The sequence below is a fragment of the Ovis aries genome, chromosome 7 (assembly GCF_016772045.2).
Source record: "Ovis aries strain OAR_USU_Benz2616 breed Rambouillet chromosome 7, ARS-UI_Ramb_v3.0, whole genome shotgun sequence".
NCBI lineage: Eukaryota > Metazoa > Chordata > Mammalia > Artiodactyla > Bovidae > Ovis > Ovis aries.
Genome location: NC_056060.1, coordinates 74454493 through 74468439, shown reverse-complemented (window position 1 = coordinate 74468439; position 13947 = coordinate 74454493). Strand labels below are relative to the sequence as shown.

Here is a 13947-nt window from a genome sequence, read left to right as displayed (position 1 = left end):
GAACTGAAGATCTCTCAGGAGTGCGAGGAAGAGTGAACATCAGGGTAGATTCAAGGACCCCAGGGGTGCTCGTGGCTCTAGCCAACTGCTGCAGGTGGGGATGGGGCAGGGAAGGAAGAGCAAAGCTGAAAGTCAGGGAGACGAAGGTGTCTTCTCCTGCGGCAAAGGCAGCGGTACCCTCACCCCCCACTCCCCACCCTCTTCCCAGGAAATCACCATAAGCAAGGTAGTAGTTCCAAACCAAGCCACCCTGAAGAAAGCTTGGCCCGTGCCAAAGGACTTGAGTTAGGTGGAGAGAAAAATTTAAAAAGGCACCGTGAAGAACTCCCTTCCGCATGGGCCTGAGGGGGAGGAGAAGGATGGTGTGGAGACTGCACTGGTCTGGAGGGTTTTGCATGGAGCACGAAGCTACGTGTGAGTATGGCCGTGCGAATACACCATGACGAAGGACCAAGGCGCATGGTGTCCACAGAAGGCAGAGGTCAGACATGACATGGGAGCGAGGTTTAGGATGCCGTGCGTGCCACAGGACGCTGCCATGTTGAGACACATGCATGGGCAGGGGCCTACCAGAAGACGCTTTCAAAGTTTTTGTGGTCATGTTAAGATATGCCTCAGGATTTTCAAGGATTTCTATATCTGAAAAAGAACAATGTCATTTTCCTCACTGCAGGCGCTGTAGATGAATGTCCAAGTATTAAAACAGTAGAAACATTGTCACCTGGGAGGAGAAAAGTAACTATCCTTCATCTGTTTTATTTAAAAGATTTTAAAAAACAGGATTTTTTTTTTTCCAGCCAACTCCTAACCATCCAAAGTAGTGGTGGGGGAGAGGAACTGCATAGAAAGGACAGAGACAATCCCTGATAACTCTGCAAAACTCAACTGAGAAGTCCACTGATGAGCCTCCAATATCCAGAGCCATCATCAAACAGCCTTCACATCCCAATGTGGATTTTATTTTTCCTCATTCCATCAATAATAGGAACGAGCCAGCTCTCAGGGTCAGAGGCGGGCAGGACAGACACAGGAAGCCACAGGATGTCTGGTCAACCACAGGCTGCACTCTGACTACCAAGAGCTGGGCGTGTGGCTCGGGCACTAAGAGCTTGGCCACCTGGGTCCATACCTGACAGTGCACTGTAGTATGGGCCCTCCTCGTCTTCCTCGTGAGAGGAGGAGCCCCCCACATCGCCTGTGTGGTCCCACTCCAGTGGGATGGAGTCCACGCTGACAGGGGTCTCACAGCCAGAGCGCTCGGGCCCCAGCGCTGGGGGCACCAGTTGACAAAGGGACTGTGGGGATGAGGGCTCCTCACTTGCTGCCCTTTTACGCCAAGAGTCGTCTCGGATCTCTCTGGGGTCTTCCACGTCTGTCTCGTTCTCAGAGGCCTCCTTTTCATCTTCCAAGCCCTAGAACAGGGGTGTCCAGTTTTGAGAATTAACCAAATCACAGCCTGTTGCCATAATGAGGAGTGTTAGCAGCTAAGTCTGCCCAACTAGCAGCTCCTGAGAATGGCCACCACCAGTGTTTCTGAGGAGACTTTGAAAAGAATCAGGTCCCCAGGCCCTGTCTATGGTTATTCCAATTTAGAGTATCAAGTGTGGGACCCAGAATCCATAGTTTCCAAAACTCTACCTTCTTTCCTTGGAAAACTGGAAACTTGATCATCTAAGTTAAATATCTTTATATAGAAGATAAGGAAATGGAGGACAAAGTTTCACTGATGGTTAATGGTAGGTTCATCTAAGAATCAGAAAATTAAGAACAATTTTAAAGGCCATTAGCATGTTCTAAAAGGAAATTCACAACATCATGGACCAGGCTCTTTCTTCTTATCCCCCAATCTTACTGTTCCAAATACATAATTTTATTCCCCTATGTTACAATTACTTTAAGAAAAATGGCTCTATATGGTTATGCTATAAAATGAAGGAATTGAGGGTAATTTTTAAAGAAGTTGGAGACATAAAGATAGAAAAGGTGGCCAATCGTGTTGGTCAGTGGTCACCAGCGAAACTTCTGGCAGAGGCAGTGAACTGTACATAATGGCCTTGACTCCACTTGAACATCCCAGAGGCGCCTCTCTCCAGGGAAACATCACAACTTTTTTGGAAAGCTGGTGCTTTTTGTGCTCAAAGGTGAGAATAAAGCACCAGAAAGGCACAAATATTAAGATAGAGGAAAAAGCCGATATATCACCAAGTTACTGCCAGAAGCAAAACCAGGACAGCTATCGTCATATCCTGGGGGTACGGACACAGGCCAGAGAAGCTCTGTGCTGAGGAACCCGTGGGAGACAGGTAAGAGGAGCAAGAACTTGCAGGAGGGCCATCCTTTCCACTGGGAAATAGCAGCTCCTCAGTAAGTATGGTTCTATATTAATAAGAGTGGAAAGAACATTTTTCAACTCAGCTTCTTAAAGCAGACTCGCAGACACAAGAGTACTGAGGTTACTAGTGAGGAGAGGGTAGTGCAGACAGCAACATCGGGGTAGGGGGAGTACGAGGCACAAACCATTAGGTAAAAACAAGCTTCAAGGATACATTGTACAACACGGGAATACAGCCAATGTTTTATAATAACTATAAATGGAGTATAACTTTGAAACACTGTGGATCACTATACCAAACACCTGTGACATATAATATTGTACAGCAACTATACTTTAATAAAACAAAAACACAGGTTTTTTTTAAAAAAACAAAAAACAAATTACTGTTAGCCATAACATGGTAAGTTTCCCAGTCTTTAAAAGTGGAGTCAAGGAACTTCCACGGTGGTCCAGTGGCTAAGACTCCACGCTCTTGCTCCACGCTCAAGCCCGGGGCTTGATCCCTGGGGTTAGGGAGCTAGATCCCACATGCTGCAACTAAACAGCCTGTGTGCCCATCTCAGATCCAGTGTGGCCAAATAAATAAGTATTAAAAAAGTGGAGTCAAATATCAGCTTTGGGCGGCCCAGAAGCCCCCTGTGGGAGGAGCGGTCCCCTTACCGGCGCATGGGAGGTGAGCCTCCGGTGGAACCGGGAGACCCTGCCAAACACTTCCTGGCAGTAGCGGTGCAGCTCCTCCAGCTCGTCCTCAATCAGCACGGCATCCAGGGGCTCACTCTTTTGAATGAGCTGCTCCCCAAAAACGATGAGCTGATCAATCTTGTTGGTATTTAACGTAATTTCCTGCTGGAAACCCTGTTTAGAGGATGAAGAAGGATTTCAAACTCTAGCTCCACCAATTTTGAACTAAGTGACTATAATGAGTTAAGAATTTTAAATGATCATACACGTTTTTTCTTCCCCCTTTTGGGCACTGACATTTCCAATTAAAATAATTCTAAAGGTCTGGCACAAATGGACATTTACTGCTTTTGGGTGTGAGAAGTATCTGTTCCTGGTCTTACTGTTTCTTTTTTATTAACTTATTTATATTTTTATTGGAGTATAGTCGCTTTACAATGTTGTATTAGTTTCCACTGCACAGCAAAGTGAACTGGTTATGTGTTTACACATATCCCCTCTTTTTTGGGTTTCCTTCCCGTTTAGGTCACCACAGGGCACTGAGTGGAGTTCCCTGTGCTAGACAGTAGGATCTCATTAGTTATCGATTTTATACATAGTATCAACAGTGTATGTATGTCAATCCCAATCTCCCAGTCCATCCCACGCTCTTGAGAGAGAGTTTCATCCTGCTTCAGCCCACAGGTGTACTCAGACTTGAGTGCTGGAGAAACAGCGTCTTATGAATGAAGTTCTCTTTGGAACCTCAAGAGTGTTCTCCCCTTGGACGATTATAAATGACAAAGAGAATGAAGGGTCTCGTTCCAATGACCCCTGGACTGTAAGGAATGGTATCCTTGCTCGTGATAACCTGGCAGGACACAGGTGGATGTGGTCTGGCTGCTCTGGCAGCTCTGGAATCTGCTCTCAGGGTGTCAGGTGGAGTTTGTTCTTGGCCAGCTCTCCGCAGGGTGCACTCTGTGGGGAGGAGCCAGGGAAGCAAGCCTTACATTCAGCTGGCGCATCTTGTCGTCAGCATCGCTCTCTGAGAAGTGCTCCACGTTGGTCAGCTGTAGGTCCATCTCTGTGAGCCACACCAGGATGCTCTCCCTGGTGCCCTCAAATTCCTCCCTTTGGTTGGTGAAATGCTACAAAAGGGGGAGAAGGTCACATTTGTGTTGATGGCAGAACAGGAGTTCAGGCAGACAGCAAGGTCACTTTCAGGGCAGGGGAAGGGGAGCCTGGGGTACCCCCAGAGGCCCACTCAGCATGCAAGGGGACCCCTGCGGGGTCAGGAGCCTGGGGTCTGGTCCTGGCTATGATACCAACAAGCCCCCTAACTTCTCTGAGTCTAGTGTCTGCTGGTAAATGAGATGTGGGAATGTCGACCATGATCTCTCAGGTTCTTTCGGCGTTGGAAATTCTACAATCCTCTAGTCTACGTCAGTGATTTTCCTAGTCTGTCCTTTGAGGAGCCACCTTAAAGTCCAGGCCAGGCATTTGCCTGTTTCTACCTGTTAGCTTTCTATGGGAACTTTTGCTTGCCAAGGATTTAGTAGCTTCAAGATGGAAAAGTACCCATCTCGGGGTTGAACCTGGACTAGCGCCCCATCTGCCTTCACTGATACAATTCCAAGTGTCTTTCCTCAAAGGAAGAAAACCCAGATTTATCACCTCCAATTCAGGAGGCCTCTTGGGTTACCACCTCAGAGACAGGCAGCTGATTCTCAGACAAACACTGTGCCAAGTGAAGGTTTTGGCTGGTCACAGTCAAATTAGCAGGAGATAAAGAAATTAACACAAGGGAGTGTCTGAAAAGCTAGCCAATTTCTTCTCCCTGAGAAGGTTAAAAACTAAACAAAACACACACCCAGATTTGCCTTTTCTTAGAATGGCTTTAAGAGCACTCTGCCTTGAGAATAGAATCAAGGATTAAAATTACTTCCTGCAGCCACCACCCACACCGGTCCTATCAGTTTACACCTGGACTCACAAAGGGCTGACATATGATGTCTTAGGAGTCACAGAACTCTAAGGTGACTGTTTCTACCCCAGAGCCAAACCCAACATTTGAGGTTCATCAGTTGCTCTAAAATTGGGAGAACAGTCACTGTCCCCAACCCCCTCACAGTGCAAGAGCCAACAGGATACATGGGCAGATGGGCAAAGTGGGCCTCTTCTGAGATTAAGAGGTACCTTCACCAGACCCAGTGACAAGGCTGCCCCAGACCCTGGGCAGTGTGGGTGTCACCCTTGAGGGTGACAGAAGCTGAAAAAAGCAATGTATTTGGTAACACAAACCCCATAAACAGTTTCAAGCCTATTCTGAAGCAAATAACTTCTTAAAAAAAAAAAATTGGGCGGGGAGGGCAGCTTTCATGGCAGCTTTGGGCTTAGACAAAGGGGAAGGCTCTGCGGGAAGAATGTTAAGACAGCTTAGGCCTCAAGAGACACCTTCTACCCACTGCTTTTGTTACAAGCCTGACTGATTTCAAGTATCAGCTTCCCACAACCCCCAGCATCTACAAATGACCCGGTGACGTAGAGGGGGTTACTCTGAGTCTCCGCAGGATGGCCGTGACCCGTTTCTGGAGGTTGTCCCAGCGCTGGTTGCCCTCATGCACCATCTGCTTCAGTTTGCTGGCCGTGTCGGTGCGGTTCTCGCGGGCCAGCCGCCGGTACTGCTTGTTGATGAGCTCCAGCTGCGTCAGCCTCTCATGGATCTGCCGCTGGAAGGCCTGCAGCATGGTGAGGGGGGCGTCAGTGCCACAACTCCAGGGTGCCAGGACACCACTTCCAGGCCCCAGGCCACCTGCCTCAAGTGTCCATCCCCAAATGAAAGGCACGATTCACTAGCTTCACTCATTTTTTTGATGCTACCAGAGAACAGCCTTTAGAGGTCATGGCTGGGTGGTTGGCATAAAATAGTAATGCCCTGCAAAGCCGCTGGAGCAGCCGATGCAGACTGGGGACTGGGCAGCCCTGCCTAGAGGTAGGAAAGCCTCCCACTCATGGGAAGACCCGGTAGCCATCCCCGAGCCCTGCGAGTCCCGCTTCTCAGGACCACTGGTTGGAAGGGGCGGTGGGGGCAGGGGAGGGGTTGGGTCTTTACCTCAAACCTCTTCAGCTCCTCTTTGGCAACTGTGTACAACACCTCGGAGGAATTTGGACAGGCTGCTGTCCTCTCGGCGGCCTTGAGCCAGTCCTCAAAGCGGGAGTAATCGTCTAGAAACTTCTGCCACAGCCGCCACGTCTCCTCAATTCTAACAGAAGGAAAGAACTCAATGCAAGCTGCCCATTCCAATCAGAGCTTTCGTACAGCTTCTTGTCCCTTGACCGGTCCCACTTCCAGCCCCGGCCCCATGCATCGGCACTAAATGTCTGGGGGTGGGGGGCGGGGGTGATCCTGCTACCCCTTCCAGGTAATAACCAGAGACATTGCTTCGTGGTCAGGACACCCTTCTTCTGGGAACACCGGGCCTCTCCAAACTCCAGCTTCACAGTGGTCACCCAACAGGAGACAGGCGTCTTCCACCACACAGAGCTGGGACACTCAGTACAGTGTAACCCGCGGTTACACCCACGACACAGCAGAGCCAGGGAGAGACATGACCCTGATCATGCTTTCCTTGGAAGATTTCTTTAGTAAGGACTGGCCACACTACTGAGCCTTCCCCGCCAGCACTCAGCACGTCCCTCACTGAAGCTAACGGTCACTGTTACATAGGTCAGACGGGAACACGGAGTCGGCAGATCACACTTAAGTCACCCGGGGGCAGCTCAGCCCTTACTTCATCCGCCGCTCCATGGACATGGCGCAGATGTTCCTCCAGCGCCTGTCCAGGCTCCTGGTGGTCTGCTGGATGGAGTCGCACTCGGTCTCGTTGGCACAGGCATCCGAGTCGTGCAGGAGGACGTCACAGATGTTAAACACAGACTCCACCCCTGCGCTGTGCTGCTCAATGTCTCGCTGCAGGTCCTGCAACAACAGGAGAGGAAGAGGCACTGTGAGGGCTGGCCATCAAAGGACACCCCTCCTTCCAGCCTAGGGGACACAGTCCTGCGTGCATTTCTACCTGGGATTCCGCAATATAGGCCAAGTCACCTTTGTGCAACCCCTGTGCTACAGCACCTGACAGGAGGCCTAACTGTGGGCAACTGGGGGATGAAGGCATTGAACTGACCAGGCGAAGGAGGCAAAGGAATGGGGGTCCCCTTCCCTGACAGCCCACCACCCCAGACTTTGGGGTGGCATTTGATCTACTCCACACCATCCAATCTCAAGGGCCTCCAGTTTAGATTTGGCTTTCGGAAGGTCTTCCTTGGAAAACTATCTTGAACAGGACCTAAGACTTGAGCAACACAAACTCTTAACCTTTTATGGGTCACAGGATTCTTAAATCTACCAAGAGTTCTGAGCTATCTTCATACAGTCGACCCCCCAAATTGTGCACACAGTGGCACGGTGCCCACAGCCTCCCCACAAGCACATCCTAGGGCTCCATGGGCTCAAGGGAAGAATCTGGGGCAGAGATTTTGCCCTCCAACTCATGGGGGAAGGGGCGGGGTCTCTGGGGTCTTGTCCCGTGATGGGGAGAGCACTGCTGATTCAGGAAAATGAAGGCTCTCACCAAGAGAAAGCTCATGGTCGCTGGAAAACTTGTTTAAGAATAAACATAGCATTTTCAGTTATCACCTAGGGAGTATAGCTTCTGCACACAAGGGCAGGGCTGGGTGAGGGCGAGGTGAGCAGCCTGTTTGTCTTGTTATTCTAGATGAGTTAGTCCTTTCCTGATATCCAAACTCTGTGATAACTGTCATGTGGCCATGCCACTCATCTGACTACCCAAACTACACTGCGAAACAGACAAAGTTAAATGAACTGCTGGATTCAACAAAAAGTTCCCTGGATTCAACAAAGTTCATATTTAGAGGGATTATTTTATAAACAGTGTCTACCATTGTCTACAGAAAGGCAGCCTGAAGTTTATTCCAGGTCATCTCAATATTTAAAAATTTTGGAGCTTATGACTGGATTACTAGATAGGACTAATGTTTTCCTATTCTTCTTCTGATAAATGCACATTTGTCTCATGCTGTGTCCAGGTGGAAACAAAAGAACAAAATGCCAACACTCAAATCAAGTTTTAAATCAAGCAGTTCTCAACACAGATCCTAACTTATGAACAGTGGGTACTTCAAAGTTACATTCAGAAGAAAATGTGTTTTTTTTTTAGTTCGTCACCATATGTCCTATGAAAAGAGACATGCAGGTGATTTTCTTTAAGCTCTGTAGTCTAGGATAAATGTCTGAGATGCTGTAATGGGGGCAGTCATTTTGGGGTCAGTGGAAGACTAGCCTTATTAGGTTTAATAGAATTTCAGATTTAGGAATTCTCACCAGTTCACAGAATTGCCGCAGGCTTCCTTAAAATTTACGGCTATTGATAAGTCCCTTTTAACTGTTTTGCCAAATAAGGAATCTTAATGCTGGTGTTAAATGAATAATACTGACAATTACCTTTCAAAAATGGTACCTGCCCCCGACCTTGCTTGGTAGGATTTGACTGAAAAGCATTGAGAAAGTCTAGTCTATGGATGAACATAAATGCCATGTATTTTAATAGCCTCTTTGGAGTTACTCTAGCTTCCCTGGTGGCTCAGAGGTTAAAGCATCTGACTCCAATGCAGGAGACCCGGGTTCGATCCCTGGGTGGGGAAGATCCCCTGGAGAAGGAAATGGCAACCCACTCCAGTATTCTTGCCTGGAGAATCTCATGGACAGAGGAGCCTGGTAGGCTACAGTCCACGGGGTCGCAAAGAGTCGGACATGACTGAGCGACTTCACTTTCTACATTTTCTACTCAGCTTATACTGAATGAAACAGCTAAAGAAAACTGATTAATATAAAGGGTGGATGATGGCAAGAAACGGGCTCTCCATTGCTTTATAAAAGACCATGAACATCTTGGCAAAAAAGGAGCCCCAAGTTTTTCAAAATTTCCCAAACTTCTAAAACACCACAAAATGGCCAACTGTAGTGTGAACTAGTCATCTTGCAAAGTAGAAAATAAATAGTGGACTCTATTTTAAAACACAGACTGGTGAAGTCCTAGACAAGTGACATTTTGCAAACTGAGATAATCCCACCCCTAGCACCTGTGGTGAGGCCCCTGGTTTCAAAAGTGTTCAAATGCAGAGATGAATCTAACTTAAGAAACATCCTAAAACCACGCGAAAGACTGTTGCCAACAATTCTGGAAACACGGGCGCCTGTTTGCTTTGTGTTTCTGTTCCTGAGCAGGTGGCACAGAGCACTAGAGCTGAAAGAGGGCTAAGGGAGACGGGAAGGCAGGAAGCTAGGGCCGAGAATGCAGCCGGGAAGAATGAGAACACACAAGGAACCAGGAAAAGATGAAATAAAGAGCAGAAAACGGGAAAACCAGGGTGAGAGGGCAAAAATCACGGGGTGTGTTACGGGACCCCAGGTAGTGGCTCCAGACTATCTCCTGGGAGGCGCTGGGGGTGTCAAGCAAGTCCAGCAGGGTGGTCTTGGGAAGTGGTTTGGGGGTTTTGCAGAAAGCTGACATGACCCACTGGGGAGGGGACTATTGGTAATTATAGGGTGCAGGATAATTAACTCCCAGGCCACCATCAGGCACCTCCACAGAGAACCAAGAAGCCAAAGAAAATTGGAGAGAAATGCTGAAGACTCGGTGAAAGTGGTTCATGGTTTAAAAACGTCACAGAGGTGGCCATTGCTTCCTTTGCATTTTGAAGATGATACATATTCTACAGGAATAACAATACAACCCTTACTACCTAAAGAGTTTCTCATAAAGAAGAGAAGCAAAAAGACTTCTGTAAGGTCTGACCCATTCTGCACCAGGCTCCCAAGGATATTACGGTGAGGGACCTCACGGCTCAATCACTTTGGGGACCTGAGGGCTTCTGCAGAAGGTGGGACTAGGTGATCTCAAGCTTGGGTCTTATTTCTGGAAGTAATCAAGCAATTTATTGTGTTTAAATTAGTAGCAGCGACACAGGTAAAGTTTTTTTCTAATGGCCCATACTTTTTTGTGGGGGACACATTTTTTGGTTTTGGGTGGAGCATTTAAGGTCTAGGTTAAGTTATACTTTTTTTAAATTTTAAATAAGAATATGAAAGGTTTCCTCAGGACATCTGTGGTAGGCAGAATATCAGCATTTTAAGAACCAGGTCCTTATCCCCAGAACTGTAGCTATGCTAGGTTACACGGCAAAGGAGAATTAAGCGTGCCAATCAACCTTAAAACAGGGAGATTATCCTGGATTCTCTGGGTGGGTCTAATGGAATCTCAAGGGTCCTTAAAAGTAGTAGAGACAATTGGAGGGAGAAAGGCAGAGAGAGGGGCAAAGTTGCTGGCTTTGAAGATGGAGGAGGGAGGCACGGACCAAGAAATGAGGGCAACGTCTAGGAACTCAAGGCAAACAAACGGGTCCTCCCCTAGAACTTCCCCTGGTGGCTCAGATAGCAAAGAACCTGCCTGCAATGCAGGAAACCTGGGTTCGATCCCCAGAGAGTTCCACAGACAGAGGAGCCTGGCTGCAGTCCATGGGGTCACAAAGAGTTGGACACCATTGAGTCAGTGAACAATACTAACAGTCGAACCTCCAGAAAGGAATGTAGCCCTGGCAAGACCTTGACCTCAGCCCTGTGCCAGATTTCTGACCTCCAGAACTATAAGATGATATATGTGCATGAACCTTCTAAATTGGTAGTAATTTGTGACAGTGTAATAGGAAATTAATATAATATCTGATTTCTTTAGAGCAATGTGGTCCTGAGCACTAACTCCATAATTTGTTTTATAACCAAAGGATAAGAATTCCATGATGGTGATTCTAAGTTCTATGAAGAGGAAAACTTCAAATTAGCCAGATTAAAATTATATACCATTTCAGAATACCGGAACAAACACGGCCAAGAGAATGGCAGCTGCTCCAAATTATACACTTTCGGGAATAAATTCCCTGCAATTTAATGATGTTTGTCACACGTCAGATTTACAAAATGTTAACACATTTATATAATCAGCACCTGCCAAATTTAGCCAGTCATTCTTCAAGGGGAAAATGTTGTCAGCTTTGGTTCTATTTAGCTGAAAAAGCTCACCAGTCAGGGCAAACGGTTATATGTACGGCCTGTCTATGAAGAGACTATTCAAAGAAATCCAACCTAATGGGTCAATCTTGCAATTAAAGCTGATAATATTTAGTAGCTGTGACTATACTGAAAAGGCATGAAAATCTCTGTAGTGTCCATTAACATGGTGGTTTTATCAATATTCATTTCTCCACAAAAGAAAGATGGAATATAGGTGACCTAAATGGAAAAGATATACTTAAATTTCTGAGACTAAGTGGAAAAACCAGTATTTTTACTTTGGAGCCCTGCTAAATCATACTAGTTTAAAAATCAGAGAATAGGCATTATTCAAACAGTAAAATGTAATAGCATTAAATAAAGATCTAAGTTGAGAGTATTATCAAATACTTAGCTCTATTTCAGGGGAGCATGAAATGTTGACCTGCACATCAAGGAGTGGCCTTCTGGCCTTGATGATAAGCTGATGAAAAAGGTTCAGCCCCCAAGCAGCTGTGATATATGGGTGAATCGCCCCTGCGTGGTGAGTTACAAACAAACACCAAGGCTTTGGAGGAAACAGGAAGAAAACATACAAGTCTGTGAACTTGGTGGCGACCATATTACTTTATATGGTTAAAACCGAATGTATTCACAGGGCTAAGAAAAACAAGAAGGAAAGCTACTAAAATAACATAAACTTATTTTAAAAATAGAGAGAAGCCTGGGCACTGCATATGAGAATGAGTTTCTGAACATGAACCCTTGGAGGGCAGGAGAGTGGATTTGACAAGTCAGTGAGACCAAAGAGTACCCAGCAGGTAAGGGGGCAGGACTCAATGGTGTTCAAACTGTGGGATTTCCAGGGTTGGCTATGAGGGGACAGAACTGATGGCAGAAATGTATAGAACATCCACAGGACAGGCTTCCTCCGCATTCCCCACCCCTCGAGCCCCTCACTTTTTTGAAGCTCTATCAGACCCATCAAGTATTGTCCCCCATGAAGACCTTCTTTGGTTGCAAAATTATTATTTTTTCAATTCATTGCCAAAACTATGTTACCAAAAAACAAAGATCAAAGTTAAGGAAAATAAAAAATTTAAAAAACCCTTATTTATCACTACAATTAAGGTCTACATCTTAAACATTATTCAAAATATTTCACAAGGAGACACATGTATGATAGGGTGTAGGTGTAAGAGACAGACGCCTCACACCTCCAAGGACACAGACAGGTGGTCAGCTTTCTCTGGAAGAAACAAACCAATACCATGGATGTGAACCCGCTAGAACACACAGCCAGCGTGAGACAGGTCTGAGTGAGTGGGCCCAGAAAAAAACCCATTCTGCACTTCCCCACCTGCTGCTCAGCAAGCCTCTTCTGGATCTCTTGATCGTCACAGACATCATAAACCACGGGCTTAGAAAGCTCAGACTCAATCCGAGCCAACCAAGTGCGAAGGTTGCTCATGTTTTTGTCTAACTGCTGAATAAAAGCGAAGGTCTCCTTCAACTTCTTCACCCTAAATATATTTGCAGGGGAAAAAAAAAAAAGAGAGATGGAAAACAAAAGCACAATGTTTAGCGGTGAGAAAAATGCACCCATAAGCGTGTTGGAGAGTAAAAAGGAATCATCATTGGTTACTGATTTTATAGCAGGGACAATGCTCATGTCACCAGATACAAGTTTTCACAGAACATGGGACAATTTACAAAACTGCTGTTGCGGTTGATTTTTAAACAGACTAAGAGTTAATCTACCCAGGCACATGTAAAATCCTATCATTTCCAAGATGGGATCCCCTGAGACCTAGTACATCTTTCCGGGGCTCCAGAGGAGTCAGGAGATGCCATTTCTTTCTTTCCATCTTAACATCACCACACGTGACTTCTGTCCAGTTCCTGTCTTGGGTCTCACCGAGGTCACAGCAGTCAGGGACCTTCCATCACGGGTGAAGATGTTACACACCTGGCTTACTGGGGGTCTTTGGCCCTAGATGCCTCTCATGAGACCCTCTCCTTGAGTCAGCACACAGCATGTGCCAAGCCCCACCACATCCAGCCTGAGGCGCTGGCGGTGCTGCACACAAGGAACCAGCCCATCGTGGGGCAGCTGTCTGAGCCAAGAAGGGAGGGGTGGACACGCCGTCAGCAAGCACAGTTCCAGCTCCATTTAACCCAATCAATCCACCTGGCTCGGCATGGAGTAGACGTGAACTAACACGCTTGGCATCAGCGTACACAGAGAGCTCACGGGCACGTCAAAGTGCTGTCAAGGGGGAGTAATGCAGAGGCTGAGGGAAAATGAACTCCAGATAGATCCCCACAGACAATGTGAAAATCCTCAAGCAGAGCAAGTGAGGGCTTGCTCTGGTAATCTGTGGGTTTTTAATCCCAGAGACTTGAGGTAATGGCAACAATGGAAAGTTCCCACTTACTGATACTCACGTTATGAGGTGCTATCAGAACTGCATCCCACGGTGCTGGAAAGAGAAACTGGGGCACTGACTGTAACTCACAGGAAGTGCCCCGCCCACCCCAGCCACCAGCATCTCTTCCTTGACTGCCTGTGAACAGCTTCCTGCTGCCCCCTCACCCTCCTACCAGCTTCTGGTTCTGTAGCTGAAGTATACAGCATCCAGTCCTCATTCAAACCCTTCCACAGTCCTCGCCTACCCTGACATATCAGTTTAAAACCTTGCCTTTCAATTCCTCAGGTGGTCTGTCTGCCTCCAGCCCTGCCCTCCACAAACCAGCTCCCCTTTCCTTCTCCCGCAGCTTCTACCACTGTTCTGAGATGAGCTGGGGGCTTCTCGCCCATGTGCTC

At 47.1% G+C, this 13947-nt stretch overlaps 1 protein-coding gene across 16 annotated transcripts in view; it reads right to left on the bottom strand.

Annotated features, from left to right (window-relative positions):
- SYNE2 (spectrin repeat containing nuclear envelope protein 2) overlaps positions 1 to 13947 on the bottom strand; it is a 323976-nt gene that overhangs the window by 10535 nt on the left and 299494 nt on the right. For 9 of the 16 annotated variants that reach the window (XM_060418145.1, XM_042252596.1, XM_015097110.3 and 6 more), the window contains 8 exons: positions 12481 to 12643; positions 6787 to 6974; positions 6108 to 6258; positions 5551 to 5733; positions 4006 to 4143; positions 2996 to 3190; positions 1130 to 1412; positions 571 to 639 (listed from right to left, as the gene is read on the bottom strand). In XM_060418145.1, the coding sequence (XP_060274128.1) occupies positions 571 to 639; positions 1130 to 1412; positions 2996 to 3190; positions 4006 to 4143; positions 5551 to 5733; positions 6108 to 6258; positions 6787 to 6974; positions 12481 to 12643 (1370 nt within the window). Of the gene's footprint in view, positions 1 to 570; positions 640 to 1129; positions 1413 to 2995; positions 3191 to 4005; positions 4144 to 5550; positions 5734 to 6107; positions 6259 to 6786; positions 6975 to 12480; positions 12644 to 13568; positions 13619 to 13947 lie in introns of those variants that run through there. The other 7 variants (XM_042252598.1, XM_060418147.1, XM_060418146.1 and 4 more) reach the window with 2 other exon arrangements.